This window comes from Leucoraja erinacea, chromosome 28 (genome assembly GCF_028641065.1).
Source record: "Leucoraja erinacea ecotype New England chromosome 28, Leri_hhj_1, whole genome shotgun sequence".
NCBI classification, from domain to species: domain Eukaryota; kingdom Metazoa; phylum Chordata; class Chondrichthyes; order Rajiformes; family Rajidae; genus Leucoraja; species Leucoraja erinaceus.
Window position 1 is genome coordinate 12775025 of NC_073404.1, and position 24805 is coordinate 12799829.

The 24805-nt window shown below is 47.1% G+C and overlaps 1 protein-coding gene across 1 annotated transcript in view; it reads left to right on the forward strand.

Moving 5' to 3' along the window:
* pitpnab (phosphatidylinositol transfer protein, alpha b) overlaps positions 1 to 24805 on the forward strand; it is a 59971-nt gene that overhangs the window by 30390 nt on the left and 4776 nt on the right. The window contains exons 3-7 of the mRNA XM_055657753.1: positions 8534 to 8679; positions 15345 to 15436; positions 22060 to 22067; positions 22760 to 22834; positions 22966 to 23049. Of these exons, the coding sequence (XP_055513728.1) occupies positions 8534 to 8679; positions 15345 to 15436; positions 22060 to 22067; positions 22760 to 22834; positions 22966 to 23049 (405 nt within the window). The remainder of the gene's footprint in view (positions 1 to 8533; positions 8680 to 15344; positions 15437 to 22059; positions 22068 to 22759; positions 22835 to 22965; positions 23050 to 24805) is intronic.

Sequence of the window (24805 nt, forward strand, 5' to 3'; positions counted from 1 at the left end):
TGGAGTGGCGCTTGATCCAGGCGAGCCCAGGACCTCAAGCCCTTGCCTTTGCAAGCAAGCAAACCGTCATCCCTCTCCTTGCCCGGCCTCCTTCAGCCCTTGAGGTTTAAGGTGAGAGGGGCAAAATGTAATAAAACGTGAGGGGCAACTTTTTCCACTTAGAGGGTGATGGGTAAATGGAACGAGCTGCCAGAGGTGGTTGTTGAGGCAGATACTATAACAGTATTTAAAAGATACTTGGACAGGTACATGGATAAGAAAGGTTTAGAGAGATATGGATCGAATGGCACGGACAGGTTGGGCCAAAAGGCTCGTGGATGTGCTGTTTGATTCTATACCTATTATAATGGGGGCATTGTTACATACACAAGAAATTAAAGCATTTGCAAGCGGTGACTATCTTAACATAGAACGTAGAACAGTAAGGCACAGGAACAGGCTCTTTGGCTCACAATGTCTGTGCCAAACATGATGTCAAGATAGACTAGCATCATTCACCTACACATGATCCATATCCCTCCATTTCCTGCATATCCACTTGCCTATCTAAAAGGCTCTTAAACACCACTATTGTATTTGTCTCCACCATCTCCCCTGGCAGCGTGTTCCAGCACCCACCACTCTGTTAAAAAAATAAAAATAAAAAAAAAACCTTGCCCTGCACCTCTTTAAAGTTTGTCACCTTCACATTAAAGCAATGCCATAGTGTCTCTGGAATTGCTGGAAGTACTCAGCAACAGCAAGAGCAAATTCCTCTTTTGAGAGCATTAAAGGGAATAACTGAACCTTCAGAAAGTAGTAATGTATGAACAAAGGATTTGGTGTCAGAGTGGGGACGTGATTGCAGAAAAAATGTCCAATGGGTCCCATGAGATTGCAGCTCATGGTTTTAACCAGAAAACATCTTAAATCAGCAGTTTCTTGCCACCAGCAAATGATATCAGATAGGCTTGGACAATTTAAATATCTTGGTTTGATTGAGTTTACTTTGACCAAATGTGTGAAAGTAACAGTCTGCAGCAGTGTCTGTCAATTCCCTTCACAGACTGACACAAAACGCTGGAGTAACTCAGTGGGACAGGCAGCATCTCTGGAGAGAAGGAGTGGGTGACGTTTCGGGTCAAGATCCTTGCTGCCTGACCCGCTGAGTTCCTGCAGCACTTGGTGTATTGGGGTGTCTGGGGCGCTGGTGTGCACAGATCGTGCTCTCCCCCCTAAAGCTGGTTAGGTTGCCACCTTGAAATCTGTTAGTTCTTATCAGCGTAGTCACAGTGGCTGCTGCAAGTGAAGCATTAGGATCTAATGACATTAACCTGATCCCTGCTCTGAAGCTGCTTTAAATAGAGTCATTGTCAACAGTCATAATTGATTGTATAATTTAATTGCAAAGCAAACGAAATGATGAAGTGTTGAGCCAGTCTTCCACCTGTTTGTGTCCAACCTCTCGGGAAGTACAGCTGTGCTTCCCAGTTATAGACTGATGCAGTATGGAAACAGGCCCTTCTGCCCAACTAGCCCATGCCGACCAAGACGCCCCATCTACACTAGACCCACTAGTGTTCTGTTTTTTAAAACACAGTTTGTTTACATATTTGCAAAATTAAAAAAATAAAATCTAATTGTCCTTGTTGCTGTTACATAGGTGGTGTAGTGCCCAATTAATGTTTTGTGTGTAGGGTAGTCATTATTTTACAAGATGAGTAATCCAGAGACATGACTTTAAATGCCCCTATTGGCAGTGGGCAACTTGCATTTAATTTAGTTAAATAGGTCTGGAATACAGAGATGGTAACAGTAATCTAGTTTATGAAACAAAATATTAAGTGCTGGAGGAACTTGGCGGGTCAGGCTGTATATGTGGAGGAAATGGACATGTGTCGTTTTGGATCGGGACCCTTCTGGCTGTTTGGAGAAGGAGTGAAAGCAAGAAAAGAGATGGTTGGAGAGTGGAGAGTGTAATGTTCATACGTTGGGCTGTAAGCTACCCAAGCGCAATGTGAGGTCCTGTTCCTCTAGTTTGTGTGTGGCCTCACTCTGGCAATGGCGGAGACAATGTTCAGGAAGATCAGTAGGGGAAGGGGGTTTACTAAAAAATCTTTAGGAATGAAAATCTCTCGTTGCCAAATTGCCTATGTTTCAGTTTAGGTTTATTATTGACACATGTATGAACGCACAGTCAAAAGCTTTGTTCTGCATGCTATCCACTCAAATCTGATTATACTGTATATAAATACAATCAAGTCAAACTCAAGCACATTAGGTAGAACAAAGGGGAAGATGCAGTGTACAAGATACAATGTACACTGTATTGTAGTATTGTAGTGCATCAGTTCCTGGGCTGGTCTGGGCTGTGTCCACAATTTGCTGCAATTTCTTCTGGTCTTGAATGGAGCTGTTTCCAAACTAAGCTTTGGTGCATCCTGATAAAATGCTTTCTATGATGCATCTGTAGAAGTTGGTGACTCTTCACCATTTACTCCATCTACACTTCATGCTGTGTCGGTAAAGCAGCCAATATAAACAAAGGCTTGTCCCATCCCGGTCATTCCTTCCACCCGCACCGGTCAGACATAAGATACAGAAGGTTGAGAGCATGTACTGCAGAGTCGGGAACACCACAGATTCTTCCCCTCTGTTATCAGGTTTGTGAAGAGTCCTTACATAAGCTAGAGTACTGTCCAATTCGCCTCTACCCCATTGTGAAAATTGGACTGTGTGGAATGGGCCAGTTGGCAACATTCCCTGATGGACTTCTCGCTGTGCTGGGCGGCTAACAAGTTGCGGGCAGACCAAAGAGCATCTTTCGCCAAGTTGATGATCTTCCAGCAGCACCATGTCTGTCTGTGTCCCTGGGAACAAGCCCGTAAGTCAGAGCTGTTTGGGATGAACCGTGACGAGAATCCTTGCATCATATCATAGCAGGCAGCGTCACATGGCTATTCAGTCAACCACATGCTATGGATCTGGAGTTGTCCATTGGCCAGCCCAGGTAACGATACCAGATTTCTCTCCCCAAAGGAGACTAGAGAAGCAGATGGGATTTTAACCACAATCTGCCGTTCCAGTCTCAGCAATAGCAAGAATATCTTTTTATTCCGCATTTATTTAAGTACATTTAAATTCCCAGCTGTTGTGAGGGATTTGAATTTGTCTCTTTCATTTCATTCGTCCAGCCCTCGTACTGCTGGTCCGGTACCACGGCCACCTTGTTTTGGCTGCCCTTTTTCACAGAATCACAATGATTCGTTTCTTATTCAGACAAAAGGTTTTGCATTTAATGGGGTCACAGACAAAGGCCTGGTTAAAGGAGATAAAATGGAGTATAAATAAATGGGTCATTTTTAGGTTGACAGACTGTTCCGAGCATTTGCCTGCATCCATTTACAGCCTGATGAAAGGACAGATTGTAAAGTAGCATCAATCACCCCATTAAATCAGCACAGGTATTGTGGAGGAGCTATTCATTGAGTCTCACAGCCCCACACTCTCCTCACTACCCTTCCTTTCAAATACTTTCACAGCTCCCTTTTCAACATGAGTTGAATGTTCCTCCTCACCTTGTAGAGCAAAGAAAACAAGCTGGTTTTTTTTAAGTTCTATTTGCTTAATTGTTCTTGCCATGGGCTGTTTTTGTGAGGCTATTGCTAACATGTCGCTATTTTCTCGACAAGAAAATGCTGGGTGCCATTGAAAGATCTGGTAACAGGAAACTTGAGAAATTATAATCTGATTACGCAGAATCTGCACGTGTTTATGCTGGGGACATTGTTTGACTATCTAGCATTTTAATATGTAACAGGCAAGGTGAGTAAGAGTGTTTTGGATATGTTGCCACTGTTCCTGAAGATTGGGGGTAACTTGCACTCCAGTTTTGAGCGGTCTGCGGTGGCAAAACAAGAGTGTTTAATTGTCATATGTACAACAGCAGAACAATGACATTTGTACTTGCAGCAGCTTTACAGGCTCAAACTTAATTTAATAAAATTAGTAACCATGATACTAGTGCAAAAATCAAAGTCCTTAGTGCAACCAAAGGCAGTCCCTCGAAGTTGATAGTTGAGGTCACTGTGCAGTATTCAAGATTTTGTTGGTTGTTGAGAAGAAGCTGTTTTTGAGGTTGCGGTTTTCAGGCTCCTGTACCTTCTTCCTGATGGTAGTGGTTAAATGAGACTGTGGCCAGGGTGGTCTTTGATGTTGGTTGCCTCTTTGAAGCAGCGATTCCTATAAATCGCTTTGATGTAGGGGAGGTCAACACCCGTGATGGACCGGGCAGAGTCTGTCACTGTGTAATCTTCCTGTTATCCGCACCAGTTGATGATGCAACCAGTCAGTATGCTCTCTACCATGCACATGAAGAAGTTCAAGAGAGTATTTGCCAACATGTCGAATAAACAATGAGGTCGTGATGGGAACTGCAGACTGGCGTGGGTGGGATAAGGGGTGGCTGGGCGGGCGAGTGGGTAGGTTCTAAGATGGTGCATGGCTTTGTCTTCACCATTCATGGCCTTGAGGATCTCAACATGACCCCCAATGCTGCAGCTCCCTTATGAGCAGGTGTCAATTAGAGATTCCCAAGAGTAAGGATGTTCACTTCAAAGATGCTTTAAGTACCTTAGAACAGTGGCAAACACAAAAAAGCATCTCAGGAGAGAAGGAATGGGTTGAGACCCTTCCCAAAACGTTACCCATTCCTTCTCTCCAGCGATGTTGCCTGTCCCACTGAGTTAGTCCAGCATTTTATGTCTATCATCGGTTTAAATCAACATCTGCAATTCCTTCCTACACAAAGCACAGTGGTGCCCAGGAATGTCGTCCTTCAGCCCACCATGTCTAATTGGAACATGATGCAGAGTTAAACTAATCTCTTCTGCCTGCAGGTGATCCATATCTCTCCATTCTCTGCAGTGAGCCTGTCTAAAATCCTCTTACTAATTCCACTGTTATATCTGATAATCTGCCATTATATCTTGAATTGGACAGATCTTGCAGGGACAGGTTGCCCTTGAGTTGCTCACGTCCCAGAAGTGTTTGGGAGGCTGCGATTAACGCTGCGCATGGATGGACCCGAGCTTGTACCACGTCTGAGAACTTGATTGTTAAAATGCCCCTTTCATCAATTGTCAAAAGGTTGTGTTGTGTTCAGTTTAGTTTATTGGCACGTTTAAGGAGGTACAATGAAAGCTTTTGTAGTGTGCTATCCAGAAAGACAATATATGATTACAATTGAGCCATTTACAGCATATAGATGTTTAGTACAAGGTGAAGCCAACAAAATCCGATCAAGGATAGTCCGAGGGGTCACCAATGAGGTATATAGTAGTTCAGGACTGCTCTCTGGTTGTGGTACGATGATTCAGTTGCGTGATAACAGCTGGGAAGAAACTGTCCCTGAATCTGGATGTGTGCATTTTCACACTTCTATACCTTTTGCCCGATGGGAGAAGAGGGAGTGGCCAGGGTGCGACTCGTCTTCGATTATGCTGTTGGCCTTGCTGAGGTATAAATGGAGTCAATAGAAAGGAGGTTGGTACACTGCTTCAAGTGGATGTTGAATGTACAATCCATCCTTTTTTCTGCATCTGTGAACCTGTCAACAGGTTGCTCTCAGTCAGCTCGCTGACATACGTGATCATTGTCTAAATAAGATAACATACAAAATATATTGCATATGGACACAGGTTTGAGGGCCTGGATACTGCTCTGGTTAAAATAGAGAGCATAACTGAATGAATCATTTTTAGCTTGACAGACTGTGAGGAGCAGGGTGTCTTCAATCTGTATTGAAATCGGGTGGAAGGACAGATTGTAATGCAATTTTAACTGTCCCAGGCTGGGTGTGAAAATGAACTGTGAAGAGATTGCCGAATCTGGGCAAGGTGAGGGAGAGTCAACAGGCAGAATAGGAAAACAGCGAGAAAATCGTGAGCGTTGTTTTGCAGAATGATTCATCAAATGCAGAGATATTGTGGGCACAACAAACCAACGCCTCCCCCTCTTTCCCCCCATTTCCTCTACCCCTTCCCCACATATCCCTTCCTCTGGTTTCAGGTTTTACGCTTCACTCCTTACATTACAACCTTTTGTAGTTATTTTTTCATCTCTTGCCTTTGTTCACCTATCTGCCTTATCCCCCTCACAGTTTTTAGTTTAGAGATACAACGCGGGAACAGGCTCTTCGGCCCACCGGGTCCACACCGACCAGCAATTTCCCCCCCCCACCCACCCACATTAACACTATCCAACACACACTAGGGACAATTTACATTTATACCAAGCCAATTAACCTACAAACCTGTACATCTTTGGTGTGGGAGGAAAGGAAACCGAAGATCTCAGAAAACCCATACGGTCACATGGAGAACATACTAACGCCATACAGACAGCACCCATAGTCAGGATCGAACCCGGTTCTCTGGCGCTGTAAAGCAACAACTCTACCGCTGGGCCACCATACCGCTCTATCACCTGCGTTCACCTATCACTTACTAGGCTTTGCCCAGCCCCCACCTCTTTTCTAGCTCTCCCCCTACCTCCCCCATTGCAGTTAGTCTGATGAAGGGTCCCGCTCCAAGACGTCGCCTGTTCGTGATTTCTGAAGATGCTGCCTGACCCACTGAGTTACTCCTGCACTTTCTGTCATTTTATATTCAACAACAGCTGCTTCCCAGCATCTGTAGTTCCTTGGGACTCATTTAGAACATTAGTCTTCGTTGCAGGGGTTAGGAGAAGAGAGACGAGCCAAGAGCTATAGATGCTGGAATCTTGAATGAAAGAAAAATAAACCACTGGGGGAATTCAGCGGGTCGGGCAGCAACGTGTAGAGAATCAACAAGCAGCGTTTTGGGTCGGAACCTCCTTCAGACGGGTCCCATTCCCAGTTGTGTGTCCATTGCCTCCACAGTTGTTGCCTGACCCACTGCGTTCCTCCAGCACTTTGTTTTGTATAGACAGGTGATCTCATCAAGATGGGGGGTGGGAACGGTAGGTGCTGAGAGGCTGGAGAATCCAGAACTAGGGAGCACAGGAGATGTGAGGAACTGCAGGTGCTGAAACTTGCTCATTCATGCTGGAGGAACTCTGGGTCCGGTAGCAATTCTGGAGGACATGGATAGGTGACATTTCAGGTCAGAACCTTCTTTAAACTGGGATAACTGCCCCCAGAGTAGGGTGTCATCAACATAGGGTTACGGTTGGAACCAGAGAGCTAGGGAAGACACATTGAGTTTTTCATGTTGAAATTGATGGAATGTAGACACAAGATACTGCAGATGCAGGAATCTTGAGCTGATGAATTGTGGAATCAAGCAAGAAGGTAGTGTTGAGATAGAGGATCAGCCATGAACCATTGAAATGGGGAGCAGGCTGAAGTGACTTCTGGCCACGCCATTTGAGGGTGAGGCAGGGCAAGGCACTCAGCACCTGCCTTTACCTGTAGCCCACAGCCTGGCCAGGACTCTGCCTGCCGCAGGGTCCACTGGGTCCTTGGGGAAACTAGTTGATCAACGCGAACCTGCAGAAAGTGAACTACTCCCCTTGAGCCAATATCAGCCGTGGCAACCGTATCCTCGCCCCCATTCAAAAGACTGTGGGTTCCAGCCTCATGCAGTGAATTAATCCATCCTGGGACTCCCACTGTTGTACCACGGAGATGCTGAACTGCTCGGGGTGCAGTTTAGTTTAGTTTGCCGATACAGCATGGAAACAGGCCCTTTGGCCCACCGAGTCTATGTTGACCAGCAATCGCCCATACACTAGTTCTATCCTACACACTAGAGGCAGTTTACAGAAGCCAATAAACGTACATGTTTTTGGAGTGTGGGAGGAAACTGAAGCAGCCAAAGAAAACCCACGCAAACACAGGGAGGACGTACAAAGTCCACACAGGTAGCACGGTCGAACGCGTCATGATCGAACCCGGGTCTCTGGCGTTGTAAGGCAGCAACTCTACCGCTGCGTAACTGTGCAGCATTCGTCTTCACCGCCAGGTGTTAAACCCAGACTGTTGGGCAGGACTGCTCTGCTGCACCATTTTAACGTTGTAACTAATTTATTCTCCGCTAATGTGGGCAGCACAGTGGTGCAGCTAGCAGAGGCCTTGCAACGCCAGAGACTCCCCAGATGCACCCTGACCTCTGGTGCAGTCTGTGTGAAGTTTGCATGTTCTTTAATGGGTGATCGATGGTCGGCATGGACTTAGTGAGCCGAAGGGCTTGTTTCCAGCTGTATCTTTCAAACAAGCATTCAGTGTTATAGAAAAGGACATTGATGCTGTCTGTATATTGTGCGTCCTACATCATGGTGACTGCATTGTAAGTGCTTCAGTGACTACATAATCTTATTGGCACATGTGATGTAAAACGAGATGTACAACAAGTTCCATTTCTAATGCAATGCAAGACATTGAGGTCAAGTAGAGTCGTCTTTAGACCCATGAATATTTTCACGGTAATGGTGTGCTCATTGAATTTGCCAATGAAAACAGTCACTTCCACAAGCTCTTAAATGACTGTGTTCTCTTTGTTTGACCCTCCAGTACCAGGTGGGGCAACTGTTTTCTGTAGCAGAGGCGAGTAAGAATGAGACGGGCGGCGGCGAGGGAGTTGAAGTGTTACAAAATGAACCGTACGAGAAAGATGGCGAGAAAGGACAGTATACGCACAAGATCTACCATCTACAGCGGTAAGGATGACCTCTGGGCTCCAACCAGACCGGAGCTGCGTCAATGAGGCAGGGCCAGGGCAGACTTGCTGTCTATCTGCCACTCACTATCCAGTCAGCTCACAAGCATTGTCACGGGGCAAGCTACAGCATCGGGAGAAGGGGCTGATTTGAAGTGGTGTTGCATCACTGGACCCATGCACTGTAAATTTAAAGAGGGAGTGAAGGTGAGGATTGTGTAGCTGGGTCATCCTGCAGTGGCTGACCTGTGACTAGCAAGGGTCAAGTGTCCAACCACACAGTAGAAGCAAAGTTGTATGGATTCAAATGGACCATTAGATGGTAGGAACAAGTAGAGGGCATTCAAAGCAAGTGACGGGTGTTAAGGTGGCACAGTGGCACAGCTGGTAGAGCCACTGCCTCACAGTGCAGGAGACCTAGATTCAATCCTGACTTTGGGTGTTGTCTCTGTGGAGTTTGCACTTTCTGCCTGTGACAGCATGGGTTTCCTAATGCGTGATCTGCTTTCCTCCCATATCTCAAATGTGCAGGTTTATAGGTTAATTGGCCTCTGTGAATTGCCGTTAGTGTGTAGCGATGTGAAAGAGGGATAACATATAACTAGTGTGAGCAGGTGGTCAATGATAGTGTGGACTAGGTGGGCCACTCTCCAAAAACGTTCAAGTTTGTAGGTTAATTAGCTTTGGCAGCATCTGTGGAGGAAAGTAGACAATTACCATTTCCAGTCAAAACCTTCGTTCAGTCGGCTGTCCATTTTCCTCCTCAGATGCTGTCCGACCCGCAGAGATCCTCCAGCACTTCGCTCTTTTTTGCTCAAGGATCCAGCACCTGCATTCTCTTGAGTCTCCATTTTCAACTGATGCCCAGCATCAGCAGACTTTGGGCAGTGGAATACAGGAGGCACAGTGGCGCAGCAAGTGGGCCTGCTGCTTCGGGCACAGACCTGGGTTTGAATCTGACCTCCAGCATGGACCCTGGAGTTTACTTGTGGTCCCTGTGGGTATTTTCCAAGTGCTCCTGTTTCCTTCCGCATCCCTTCTGAAGAATGATTCCCACCCAAAACCTCGCCTATCCATTCCCTTCCCAGATGCTGCCTGACCCGCTGAGGAACTCCAGCACTAGTGTTGTGATCAATTAGTTGGCCACTGTAAGCTGCCCCTGGTATGGGTGGGTATTAAGACAGTCAGGCAGGATTTAATAAGCATGATAGCGAGCAGGTTATTTGGGAAATAAGTGGAAGAATAGAACTAATGGAATTGATCCATGAGCCAGCATTGGCTTGAAGGACTATTGTAAGGAAATAAGATGGTAAAAATATTAGAAGATAGACACAAATGCTGGAGTAACTCAGCGGGTCAGGCAGTATCTCTGGAGAAAAAGGACGGGTGATGTTTTGGGTTGGGTCCCTTCTTCAGATTGAAAGTAGAGGGGAGGAAACTGGGGGAATAATAACAAATATTTTTATTGTCTGAGGTAGACAAAAATGCTGGAGAAACTCAGCAGGTGAGGCAGCATCTATGGAGCGAAGGAAATAGGCAACGTTTTGGGTCGAAACCCTTCAGATTGATGTGAGGGTGGGGCGGGCGGGAGGAAGAAAGGAAGAGATAGAGGCAGAGGGCTGAAGGAGAAGGGAGAGCTGAGAAGGAGAGGAGAAAGTAATTACTACCTGAAATTAGAGAAGTCAATGTTCATGCCGCTGGGGTGCAAACAGCCCAAGTGAAATATGAGGTGCTACTCTTCTAATTTACGATGGTCCTCACTCTGGCCATGGAGGAGGGCCAGGACAGAAAGGTCAGATTCGGAATGGGAGGGGTAGTAGAAGTGCTGAGCCACCGGGAGATCAGGTTGGTTATTGCGAACCGAGTGGAGTTGTTCGGCAAAGCGATCGCCAATCCTACGCTTGGTCTCACCAGTGCAGAGCAACTGACATCTAGAGCAGCAGATGCAATAGATGAGGTTGGAGGAGGTGCAGGTGAACCTCTGCCGCACCTGGAAAGACTGCTTGGGCCCTTGAATGCAGTCAAGGGGGGAGGTAAAGCAACAAGTGTAGGATTTCCTGCGGTTGCAAGGGAAAGTGCCAGGAGAGGGGGTGGTTCGGTGGGAAAGGACGAATTGACCAGGGAGTTACGGAGGGAGCAGTCTCTGCGGAAAGCAGACGGGAGGAGATGGGAAGATATGGCAAGTGGTGGGATCACATTGGAGGTGGCGAAAATGTCGGAGGATTATTTGTTGTATGTGACGGATGGTAGGGTGGAAGGTGGACTCTGCCCTTGTTACGAGTGGGTGGATGGGGAGTGAGAGCAGAGAAGAGACCCTGGTGAGAGCCTCATCCATGGTAGAGGAAGGGAACCCCCATTCCCTGAAGAATTAGGACATCTCCGATGCCATGGTGTGGAACACGTTCTCCTGGGTTCTGATGCGGCGTACACGGAGGAATTGGGAGTAGGGGATGGAGTACGTAAGGAAGCAGGGTGGGAAGAAGTGTAGTCCAGATAGCCATGGGAGTCATTGGGTTTATAGTGGATGTCGATCAGTTGGCTATCACCTGCGATGGAGATGGTAAGGTCAAGAAATGGTAGGGAAATGTCGGAAATGGTCCAAGTGTATTTGAGTGCCGGATGGAAGTTAATGGTGAAATGGATGAAGTCAGTGAGTTGTGTGTGGGTGCAGGAGGTAGCACCAATGCAATCGTTGATGTAGCGGAGGTAGAGTTCAGGGATAGGGCCACGGTACGTCTCGAACAAGGATTGTTCGACGTACCCATCAAAGAGGCAGGCATAGCTATCTCGTATGCCCATAGCTACGCCTTGTAGTTGGAGGAAATTCGAGGAGTCAAACGGGAAGTTATTGAGGGTAAGGACCAGCTCCGCTAGGTGGAGGAGAGTATCAGTAGACGGGGATTGGTCGGTTCTCTGGCCGAGGAAGAAACGGAGGGCTTTGAGACCCTCCTGGTGGGGGATGGAGGTGTAGAGTGACTGGACATCCATAGTGAAGATGAGGGAATGGGGGCCTAGAAAACGGATGTCCTGGAGTCGACGAAGAGCGTGTATTGTCTGTTTTCACTTCCACTGCCCTGAAATCCTGAACTGTCTGGCTAATTTAAAGGCTCTTCCCTACTATCACTTGCTTTAGACACTTAGTTTTCTTCAATCCGCACAGTCGAACCCTTTGTGCATTACATCACTTCAATGTAATTGTCCATTCTTTTGCTAAAATAGAAGGACTACAGGACAGCTTCTTGCAACCATCTCATTTGATTTCCTTCACCTTCAGTGTGAGTCTGCTGGTCTGTTACACCCAAGGCCCACACCACGTGCCTGTGCGCAGATAGTGCTCCTTAGATTCCAGGAGTCACTGGGAGGGTGCTGCTCTTGGTAGATATTGGGTGGGAATACAAAGAAACAAATTCTCGATTTATCATGAGCATTGTGGGGAGATGAAGATTAGCGGGTGACCTTTTACAGGGGTTGCCAACACAAACGGGATGGTGTTGAGAGGGAACTGCAGTTTTACCTTCAGATACAAAATACCTGTACAAATGAAAAGATGACAGTGAACGATTAATGGGTAACTTTAGGAATTGGTTATTGAAGGAGGTAGAGAGATTCTTTAGATAGATTGGACAGGTGATTCTTGATAAAAGCTGTTTATCAAAGGCGAGAAGAATTTGGGTCAGTTTTGTTTGAGGCACATACTTTATCATATGACTATGACTTTAAATATTTCAGCTGCTTTCATGCGAAACCTTCAAAGGACTTTTCAATCGCACAAACCTTTTGTTGGTGAAATAGATAAAGAAGCATGGTTCGTAACACAGCTAATGGTTTAGTTTAGACATACAGCACGGAAACAGGCCCTTCAGCCCACTGAGTCCGTGTCGACCAGAGATCCCTGTACACTAACACTATCTTACACACATTTTACTGAAGCCATTTAACCTACAAAACTGTACATCTTTGGAGTGTGGGAGGAACCCGAGTTCCCAGAGAAAACCCACTTAGGCCATGGGGAGAACGTACAAACTATGTCAGGACAGCACCCGTAATCAGGATCGAACCGGGGTCTTTGGTGCTGTAAGGCAGCAGCTCTACTGCTGTGACACCGTGCCGAGCTTGATTTTATTTCATATTTCTGACACAAGAACCAATTGGTCTCAGCACTCCCACTAATCCCATTCTCGTCTGCAAACGTCTGTCCCGCACGTCAACTCTTGACCTCCCACCCCCATCGCTATTCTTCTCCTACCTACCTCGGGCAATGTAAAGCAGGCAATTTACCAACCCTAGTATGTTTGGGATAAAACTGGAACATTTGTGAGAATATGCAAAGTCCACACAGCACCGGAGATCAAGATCGAACCTGGGTCCCTGGAGCGGAGGCTGCAGCTCTCCCCACTGCACCGTTGCAGATTCCGGCATTTTTTAAGTTTATGGAGATGTCAATGATATTCTGTTACTGAACCACACGGTGCTTGATAGGTGTATGGTGAGCGAATGGAGGGAGGTTGACTTTTAATGCGTGTGGGGGCTGTGTAATAATGCTAGCCTGATGTTGGCGACTGTCTAGTTTCAGGTTGTTCCTATCCATATATCGAACAGATCCCTTGCATGGAGGCACAAGGAACTCCAGTCTTAAGCAATAAACAAAGTGCTGGAGGAATTCAGCAGGTCAGGCAGCATCTGTGGAAGGAATGGGCAGACAAGGTTTCAGGTCTGAAAAGGGGTCTCGCATCACCTGTCCTTTCCCTCCACAGATTACTCTGATGCATGACTTTCCTGGGGAACTGAGTTGAGTCAAAGGAAAGCTCAAAATTATTATTTATCTACCAGGGTTTTGTGAATTTGATCCGCTCTTTTGTGACTGGCGGGTGACTGAATTAGAGGATTCAACCTGTCAATCTCGCACGCTGAAGCTCAAATTCATTCCTTTTAATTATTGAAGGCAAGCCACAGAAAGGAGCAACCTGGTTCAAATGATCCACTCTACACCAGCCTCCCAACCCTCTATATCTTTCCATCGCAGTCCTCTATTCCTTTCCCTGACACGTTTTTGGTTTCCCTTGAAATGCCTCGATTGCACATCGCAGCCCCTGAGGGTCATATAACTCAGCATCTGTCTATAGGGGGAGGTATATACATTAGCCCCTGACTGTGGGAGGGGATCTATACCTTGGCCCCCCCGAATGCCTTATACCTCTGCCCCTGCCTGGGGGAGGGGATCTATACCTTGGCCACTGAGGGCCTTATACCTCTGCCCCTGCCTGGGGGAGGGGGGTGGGGTGCGTGTACATATGTTGGCCTTTGCCTGTAGTACTACACTGGGGACATCTCACACTCCAAAGACGTACAGGTTTGTAGGTTAATTGGCTTGGTATAAGTGTAAATGATCCCTCGTGTGTGTGTGTGTGTGTGTGTGTGTGTGTGTAGGGTAGTGTTAGTGTGCGGGATCGCTGCTCGGTGCGGACTCGGTGGGCCGAAGGACCTCTTTCCACGCTGTATCTTTAAACTAAACTAAAGTCAATTACCCTAATGTCTTTGAAATGTGGGAGAGCTGCCCATATTCTCACCACTCTCTGGGTAAAGAAGCTTCTCCTGAATTTTTCATTGAATTAATTGGCAACTGTTTTGTACTTCAGACAGTGAAAGTCTGCAGGTGAATCCCCAGGACTAGTGCAAGAGAGGAAGACTTGATCCTGGAATCCACCTTAAAAACTCGCAGCGTCCTCTTAAACAATCTAAACAAGTGGTGCAGTGTCTGTCTATGTCAGTCCCAGGGGCCTGGCTTCGATCCTGACCTCCGGCATCTTCTGGGTGGAGTTTGCACGTTCTCCCTGTGACCCCTTGGGTCTTCTGTTCTCCTCCCACGCTCCAAAGATGTGTTGTTAAATTAATTGGCTTTGGAGATGTCCCTAGTGTAGGCCAAAGACAAAAATAATCAAATGAGAGCTGATGGGAACCTGTGGGAGAGGCCAAAGTGCTGGTGTTTAGGGATACAAGAGGGGGGATTTAACTAGTGTTGTAAAATGGAGACACGTGGAACTACAGGTGCTGGAATCACAAGCAAAACACAAAGTGCTGGAGGAACTCAGCGGGTCAGGAAGCAGCAGTGAACAAAAATGACAGGTGACGTTTCAGGACGGGACCCTTATTCAGTCTGAAGAAATGTCATCTGTCCATTTACTTCCACATATGCTGCTTGACCTGCTGAGCTGCCAGAGAAGGTAATTGAGGCAGGTCCCATAATAGCATTTAAATGACATTTGGACAAGTATATGGATAGGAAACGTTTATAGGGATATTAGAGTAGCTTAGATGGGACATTGTAATCGGCATGAAGGACCGCAGGGCCCTGTTTCCGCGAGGTATAATCTAACTGGAGACATTACCGATGCTTCTCGAGCCCTGTGCGAGGAGCTTGCTGATGTCAGACTTGACGTTGTAGGTTAATTGGCCTCTGTAAATTGCCCGTATTATGTAGGGAGTGGATGAGAAAGTGGGATAATGTAGAACTAGTGTGAATGGGTGATCGATGCTATGTTGGAGTTGGGCCGAAGGGCCTGTTGCCGTGCTGTACGACTCCCCGGTGTTTCTCGGGCTCTGTGAGCAGCTTGCTGACGTCCGACTCAACATGACGTGAGGGACAGTAAAACCATGTTGTTCTTTCAGCAAGGTGCCGCGGTTTGTGCAGATGTTGGCTCCTGAAGGAGCACTGAACGTACACGAGAAGGCCTGGAACGCATATCCATACTGCAGAACTGGTGAGTGAAACAGCTCCTGCACTGATGTGGGGTGGGCTGATGGTCAGCCGGAGGCCTGGGCTGGAGTGTGGGTGGGCACATTGCAGAGAGAAAATCACCCACGTTCTTAAATTGGGTGAATAACTACAGCGCTGTCAGCTTTCCAAGACTCGCACAAGGGGAAACCAAATACTCTCATTGTTGTGACCTTCATTTTTATGTTAAGTTGTCTGAAAACACAGTTAATATAGTCAGTGCCATAAGGAGTCCAATGGATGTTAAACACCGCTCCTATCCCATCGTCGCTCTGTGGCTTTTCTGCTTCACTGACATATAACTACTCAATTTCCTTCCCTCTAGTTACTTTCATTTAATAGCAAATGCAATGCTTCCTGCCCCATTACAAGAAGTGTTTAGTTTAGAGATGCAGTGGAGAAACAGGCCCATCGGCCCACTGACCAGTGATCCCCGTACACTAGCGCTATCCTGCACTCTCAGGGCAATTTACAATCTTTACCAAACTCAATTAACCTACAAACCTGGTAGACACATAAAAGCTGGAGTAACTCAGCGGGACAGGCAGCATCTCTGGAGAGAAGGAATGGGTGGCGTTTCGGGTGGAAACTCTTCTTTCGACCTGAAACATCACCCACTCCTCCTCTCCAGAAACGAAGCATGTCCCGCTGAGTTGCTGCAGCTTTTTGTGTCGATCTTCGGTTTAAACCAGCATCTGCAGTTCCTTGATAGACACAAAATGCTGTAGTAACTCAGCGGGAAATGCTGCATTTCTGGAGAGAAGGAGTGGATGACTTTTCAGGTCAAAAGAAAAGTCCATCCGAAACGTCACCCACTGCTTTTCTCCAGAGATGCTGCTTGTCCCGCTGAGTTACTCCAGCATTTTATGTCTACCTTTGATTTAAACTGGCATCTGCAGTTCCTTCCTACACAACATACAGACCTGTACGTCTTTGGAGCGTGGGGTGAACCCGGAGCTCCCGGGGAAAACCGACATGGTCACGGAAAACAGACAAACTTCGTACAGACGGCACCCGTGGTCAGGATCAAACCCAGGTCTCTGGCGCTGTAGGGCAGCAACTCTACCCCGCTACTCCACCGTGCTGCCCGTGGTGGAGGATTTAGAGCATAGAGAAGAGGTTGACCAGAATGCTGCCTGCATTAGAGGATATCAATATGAGACGTTGGACAAACTTGGATTGTGTTCTCTGGAGCGTTGGAAGTTGGGAGGAGACCTGAGAGAAGCATAGAAATTGATGAGAGGCATAGATGGGAATGGTAGTCAGAACTTTTTCCCACAGTCAAAATATCAAAGATAACTTTAAAGTGAGAGGCAAAATTTAAAGGAGATATACGAGGAAAGTTTTGTTTTCGAGTTGTTGGTGCCTGGAACGGGCTGGAGGCAGAGGCAGATACAATAGTGGGTTTTAAGAGGCATTTAGATAGGCACATAGATATGGATGACCTGCAGGCAGCTGAGATGAGCTTAATTTAGCATCATGTTCGGCACAGATATTGTGGGATGTACGGCCTGTCCTGTACCATTCTATATTAGAGTTGCTCATCCCCAAAGGCTGCAGTGGTCACAAAAATCTAGAAAGTCATTAATGGTCAAAGCATCCAGACTAAGATGCTTATCAGGTTATTTAGGTTTAGTTTTTTTAGATTTTAGTTTAGTTTATTGTCGCATGTACAATGGAAAAACTTTTTGTTGCGTGCTAACCAGTCAGCGGAAAGACAATCGAGTTGTCCACAGTGTAGAAATACTTGACAAAGGGAGTAACGTTTAGTGCTCAATAACTTCCAGTAAAGTATGATAGGTAGCTAGTAGCTCAGGACTGCTCCGTAGTTGTTGATAGGACGGCTCAATTGCCTGATAACAGCTGGGAAGAAACTATGCCTGAATCTGCATATATAAACTACAAATCCAGTTGACTCTTACCTGCTCTGTGCTGATCCAACCTCTCAGCCGTATTAAGCCCCCTGCACACATTGAGATGCTGTCTGTGCGATATGGAAGGGCAGAATGGCCACCCTCTGGAGCTCTGGTACTCCGGGCTACACCTCAGTGACAAAGCGTGCTCCAGCCTGTGAAGGAATCTAAGCAGCTGGTGCTGTTATTTTTACCTTTCCCCTCCAAGCAAGGCACTGTCACATGATGCTGCTCCTGCTCCCACTCCTCACCCCCCAGGCTCGCCTGACTGTTTGAAGCGCAAGTAGACCATGTTTAATCATGAATACAATAATAAGCCTGAAGAAGGGTCGCGACTGAGAAACTAATCTTCAGACTGAAGAAAGGGCGTGACCCGAGATGTCACCTATCCATTTTCTCTAGAGATGCTGCCTGACCTGCTGAGTTACTGCAGCACCTTGTATCTATCATGTTTAATCATTGAAAGCTGAAAGCGGCAAGCAAAAATTCGAGGTGCCTGAACATCCCAAGGGGTTTGACGGGAGTGATTCCCACGCAGTTTGATGAACCAATCAATAGGAGAAAACAATGGGGGGAATCTTGGTGGGCTAAATACCCTGGTAAATACACCAGCCTGATTGGACTTTTAACTGCCCTTGTCAACCGCCTCAGCACATAGAATAGCTCTGGACAAGAACAGGCCCTTTGGCCACAATGACTGTACCAAACACAATGCCAAGACCAACCCTTATCTGCCTGCAGATACTCAATATCCCTCCATTCCCTGCATCTCCAGGTATTGCATTGGCCAGTTCAATAAGGACCCAGATATGCAGCTGTTTACGGCCATGCGATTTCCGATCCCGGCCACTGGTGATCCCTGCACTTCGATGCTGTTCTCAGCAAAGGCAGTGGTGTTGAATACAAAAGCTAGTGGCCGAAGTGAAGGTTGCAGGAAACAGATTTGTAAAACTGGGACAGAGAAGGTTGCAGAACAGAGTGGTGATGCTATAGAGGGATTTGTGGAAATTGGAAGATGTCATAATGAAGCAGGAGGTAGTCTGGGTCAGAGTGGAGGGGGATGGATACGAGTATTTGTAGTGTGTGGGAGGTGCAGCATCTATAACTCCTGTGGGGAATGCAGGTCAGGAATGCGGGGTTGGTGTCAGTTCAGGCGGTGGTGAGGGTTTCGGCAGCAGTGCCGCGTGTCGCTTTATCCATGTGCCGGATATTGCCACATATCCTAATCCTGGTCCTAATCCTGTGTACGCTTGCTTTCTCTGCACTCCCACCTGTATAGTGGGCTGAGATCCACACAGCACCTGTGACCGCAGGATGTAACTGGACAGTGCCTCGGGAGAGGTTACAGATTCCCGACTTGAGCTCTGCGCATTCTTCCATTCTAACCCGCGTCTGATCCTTTGCGGAAGTCTGATGGACTTTGGCAGCTGCCCTTTCATTTCCCTGGAGTAATCGCCCCCTTTAAGAATGCAGCTTGTGAGCAGAGGCAGACAACTGGAGTTGCCACACAGCAACAAACTAGGCTGTGACTGCTCATATTAAATGAGGTCTTTGTTTCAAAGACACCCAAGTCTCCCCTTGCCCTCTCTCCGAAGTATAATACACTGCAGTAACAAAGATCCTAGTCCTGCAGGCTGCTTGCTCCTCTTTAATTTATCAGCCTTGCTCCTGTGGTGGCGGTGTGTGACATTGCCATGACACTGAGGTGATACTGGATCCTTGTGGTATGGTTAAACCATGCACTGGGTCACTTCAGAGCAACGTAAATATTTCATTAAGTCTGCAGGGAACTGAGAATGATCAAGATTTTAAATGTGGGGAAAGAGACGTTAAAATATAAAGGCAGCTCCTCTCATTTCCTGACGGTCTGGTTGACTTCCACAATTTCCAGTGAGGGGTATGGAGTGCAGCCAGCCCTGGTGTGGGCACTGCATCCCAACGGCAGCAGTAAGGCGTGCAGTCTCTGTCCTGGGGTGGTGGCATCCCATCCACATGCAAACGGGCCTCTCTATGCAGCTTTAACTCTCCATGAAACCCCGTCTCCCCTCCCTCCTCCCTGTTGCTTCCCAGAACAAGGGGTCACAGTTTAAGGATAAAGGGGAAATCTTTTAGGACTGAGATGAGAAAACCATTTTTTTACACAGAGAGTGGTGAATCTCTGGAATTCTCTGCCACACAAGGTAGTTGAGGCCAGTTCATTGGCTATATTTAAGAGGGAGTTATATGTGGCCCTTGTGGCTAAAGGGATCAGGGGGTATGGAGAGAAAGCAGGTACAGGATACTGAGTTGGATGATCAGCCATGATCATATTGAATGGTGGTGTAGGCTCGAAGGGCCGAATGGCCTACTCCTGCACCTATTTTCTATGTTTCTATTCCTCCAGTGGCTCAGTAAAGCGTTGCCCACTGGGGCATCTCACTTGCTCCCAGTGGAACTGTTTTCAATGGCATAGCACTGTGAAGTTCTTTTGCACAACCCATAAATGCACAGTTGCCATATTTTGGCACCAATTACAAAGAGAAAGAAAGAGTCCAAATCCACAGGCTGGAAGTGCAGGTGCGCAAGTACAGATCAGATCTCAGAGTGTATGTATGTCCATGGGGTACCGCTGCCCTACACATGCTGTGCAGAGGCTGAGCTAACTCTGCCAGCTGCAGCAGTCCCTCACTGTCTCAGAGGGAGAGGGAAAGGTACTCGTCGTCTATCTCAGCCAGACACGATAGTGGCATCCAAGGGGCTTTTACATGGCACGTGGCTGTGCTGGGAATTGATGGCTATGGATTGTGTGTAGGCGTATGAGGTTAGTGTATCGTGCTGCTATGTGCCGCACAGACTTTGTGGGCTGCCTGTTCCATCTTCTGTGTTCTCCCTGTTCAAGTGAGAACAATGTCTGAACCTTCTTCCCGGAGTAGAAACGTTCAACGCTAAAATGCACAGCTATAAAGTGAGAGAGGAAATATTAACGGAAATGTGCAGGGCAAATTTTACAGGCAATAGACAATAGGTGCAGGAGTAGGCCATTCGGCCCTTCGAGCCATTCAATGTGATCATGGCTGATCATCCACAATCAGTACCCCGTTCCTGCCTTCTCTCCATATCCCTTAACTCTGCTATCACTAAGAGCACTATCTAACTCTCTCTTGAAAGCATCTATAGAACCAGCCTCCACCGCCCTCTGAGGCAGAGAATTCCACACACTCACAACTATGTGAAAAAGGTTTTCCTCATCTCCGTCCTAAATGGCTTACCACTTATTCTTCAACTATGGCCCCTTGTTCTGGACTCCCCCAACATTGGGAACATGTTTCCAGCCTCTAGCATGACCAAAGCCTTCATCTTATATGTTTCAATAAGATCCCCTCTCATCCTAAATTCCAGAGTATACAAGCCCTATCCGCTCCAATATATCAACATATGACAGTCCTGCCATCCCGGGAATTAACCTCGTGAACCTACGCTGCACTCCCTCAATAGCAAGAATATCCTTCCTCAAGTTTGGAAACCAAAACTGCACACAACGCTCCAGGTGTGGTCTCACTAGGGCCCTGTACAAATGCAGGAGGACCTCTTTGCTCCTACACTCAGCTCCTCTTGTTATGAAGGCCAACGTGCCATTAGCTTTCTTCGGGAGGGGAAGAACTTCACTACCTGCTGTACCTGCATGCTTACTTTCAGTGACTGATGAACAAGGACCCCCCCCCAGATTCCTTTGTACTTCCCCTTTTCCCACCATTTAGATAATAATCTGCCTTCCTGTTTTTGCCACCAAAGCGGATAGCCTCACATTTATCCACATTAAACTGCATCTGCCATGCATCTGCCCACTCACCCAAATTGTCCAAGTCACCCTGCATCCTCATAGCATCCTCCTCACAGTTCACACTGCCACCCTGCTTTGTGTCATCTGCAAATTTGCTAATGTTACTTTTAATCCAAAACATTAATATAGTACAAAATTGTTTTACACTGAGTGTTTGGGGCCTGAAATGTGGTGCCAGGGCTGGAGGTGGAGGCAGATACGATAGTCGTGTTCAAGAAGCTTTTAGATAAACACATGAAAATGCAGGGAATGGAGGAATATGGATCATGTGAAAACAGATGAGATCAGTTTAACTTGGCATCATGTTTGGCACAAACAAAGTGGGCCTAAGGGCTTGTTCGTGTGCTGTACTGTTCTGTGTTCTATGTTTGAGGAAAGGCTCGGGGAGTGTCCGCCGTCGATTTGATAATGAGGAATATGAACCATCACACCCACGGCTGTTTAATAAGCCCCTGTAAATGTTTTAATCAAATATCAGTGGCCAAAGGTTATGCAACTGTCCATGATGATGGTTTAGAGTTTCAGTCCCAACGAAAGAATTTGAAATTGAAATCAGCTCCTCAGAATACTGAAAAACAACCTTGAAAGATGGTGAACTATCCTTAAAAAGGATAGTCCTTTCAGGAAGGGGAGATGCCAATCCTCGAGAGTGGACCTTTGTGACTGGGTAGAGCACCAATGTTTGCTGATGTGCTGAGAATTTAAAAATACGGACTACAATCTGTGTGTGTTAACGTTAGAAGTGTCTGCAGTCCACACTGCTGCTTAATGTCGGTGGTGTCGCCATCCTGGAGCCGAGCTCTGTGTGATTCCTGCTAGTGTTGCAGTATCTAACTCTTTCTTTTCTCTCCTATGTTGTTCTCTCATCGACTCCAGTTATCACGGTGAGTGTTCGTCCTGTACTCGGTTACGATGGTGCTGGGATGGGAGCAGGAGGGGGCAAGACTGGGTTTTGATGATGGGACCTCGGGTGACGTGGTGCTGTGGTTGTGGGGATAGGTCGAGGAGCTGAGAGAGGAGTTGATGGAAGTTGGGGAAAGAGAACAAGCCTGTGTGGGGTGAGATCTGACTTTGTTGCCATTCACTCTGCATCTCCTGATGAATCCTGATACAGGCTTTCGTCCCGAAACATCAACTGTCCCTTTACTCTTGCGGGTTTGGAGGATGAGGTGGGAGTCGGCATTCTGGTTTTACTGGACTGGGGTTAGCTGAGGAAAGAGTGGGGAGCTTGAGGGCTGAAGGCCAGTGGGACCCACCTCTCTGCTTGTCCCAACACCTCCCTCCACCTGGGTTCACAGGCATCATCCCAGACGTGGTCTGTATCAGCAAGTCCCAGTCCTCACCCCAACCACTGTCAGGAGGGGTTCTCTAAATGGGCTGTGGGCAGTTCAGAAACTGTACCCTTGGTGGGGAAAAGTCACCTTCAATAACAAAGAAGGTGAGGAGTTACGCTGGCAACTCCATCCCACAGCCAGGCTTCAACCTATAGTGAGGAAAGATTGCATGGTCTGGTGGATGCGTTGTAATTGTATGAGTGATGTCAGTCCAAACATAACCCTTCTGGACTCTGTTACAGAACGAATATATGAAGGATGACTTTCTGCTCAAAATTGAAACATGGCACAAACCCGATCTGGGCAACGCAGAAAACGTGAGTCACAGACTGTACCCGAGCACTGTACAGCCACAGCTGACTTGTCGGTGCTGTTCTTGTGAGCCTTTGACATTTTGTGAAGTAACTTGGCTTTCCTGAGTAACCTGTTACCCCTCTATCCCTGACAGGTACACTGCCTGGAATCCAACACGTGGAAAAATGTTGAAGTCATTCACATAGACATTGCAGACAGGGAGCAGATCCATAGTCGGGTGAGTTGGTCAAACAAACCTGGACTCCATCTCGTGTGAAGAAGGGAGATAGATGGAAGCTCCTTCCCCAGCGAGGGTAAAGCTTGTCATTTTCATTGGAGATACACTGCACAAATTCCATCCGGAGTCTGAAGCAATGCCTGTTAAAATGATGGTGCACTTGGAGAGAGGAGGTGGTGATGGCAGCTCTCTTGTCCGTTTGTCAGATCTCTGGAATGGGCCTTCCATGTCCTGCTTAACTTCTCTGTCCATGGAGCAGGACGGTCTGAGGTGCAGTGGTTGGATATTCCTGTGCAGAAAGGAACTGCAGATGCTGGTATATATCGAAGATGGACACAAAGTGCTGGAATAACTCAGCGGGTCAGGCAGCATCTCTGGAGAAAACGATGGATGACGTTTTGGGTCGGGACCTTTATTCAGACTCCCGACCTGAAACATCACCCATCCTTTTTCTCCAGAGATGCTGCCTGACCCACCGAGTTATGACCCTGTCCCACTTATGAAACGTGAATGGAAACCTCTGGAGACTTTGCGCCCTACCTGCTTCCACTACCTGCAACCTCCGGCAACCACCTGCAACCCCCGGGAACCGCACGGAAACCTTGGGTGGGGCGCAAAGTCTCCAGAGGGTTCCGTTCAGGTTTCCTAAGTGGGACAGGGGCATTACTCCAGCACCTTGCGTCTTTGTTAGATAATGCTGTTCATCAGTTTGTGTCGGCCCAGAGCCTCTGCTGTTGCAGCTCCTCTCCTGCACCCCAGCACTTTGATGCCGTGCAACTGCTGAGGAAGACCTGCACTTTAAACATTGAACAATACAGGGCAGGAACAGGCCCTTCAGCCCATAGTTGCCCCTGCCAAACATGATGCCCTTAAACTTGCCTCCTCTGCCTGCACTTCACTCATATCCATCCATTCTCCGCATATCCATTTGCCTATCTAAAAGCTCTTAAATGCCACTATCCTCTCTGCCTCCACCACCATCCCTGGCAGAGTGTTCCAGACACTCATCACAAAGTGTTCAAAAAAAATATTGCCCTGCATATCTCCTTTAAACTTTGTCCTTCTCACCTTAAAATTATGCCCTCTGGTCTTTGACATTTTCACCCTGGGGGAAAAAAGTACGGACTGTCACCGTATGTATGCCTCTCATAATTTTATACACATTTATCAGTCTCCACTCGGCCTCCGTTCCAGAGAAAACAATCCAGGTTTGTCCAACTTCTCTGTTTAGCTCAAATCTTCTAATCCAGGCGGCAAAGCTTCCATATCCTTCCTGTAATGAGGTGACCAGAACTGTACACAATACTTCAATACCGCCTAACCAAAGCCTTAGAGAGGTGGCATAAAAATGGGAGTGTTATCAAGCAAATGAATCATCCTACCACAACCACAGAGCAGTGCTGAACTGCTATCTACCTCTTTGGTGACCCTTGGACTACCCTTGATTGGATTTTGCTGGATTTGCCTTGCACTAAACATTATTCGCTTAACATGTATCTATATGTTGTAAATGAATTGATTGTAATCATGTATTGTCTTTCCACTGACTGGTTAGCACGCAACAAAAAAGCTTTACACTGTACCTTGGTACACATGACAATAAATGACTCTGGGCAGTGAACGAGAGTACGGTGGCTCCTGTGGTGCAGTGGCGCACTCTGTTGGCAGAGGGCTGCCCTGCACAAGCTCCCAGCCCGAGCTACAGGCTGGTCCTGGAAGTGCGGACACAGCACCAATGCTAGGACTTGCCTGGCAT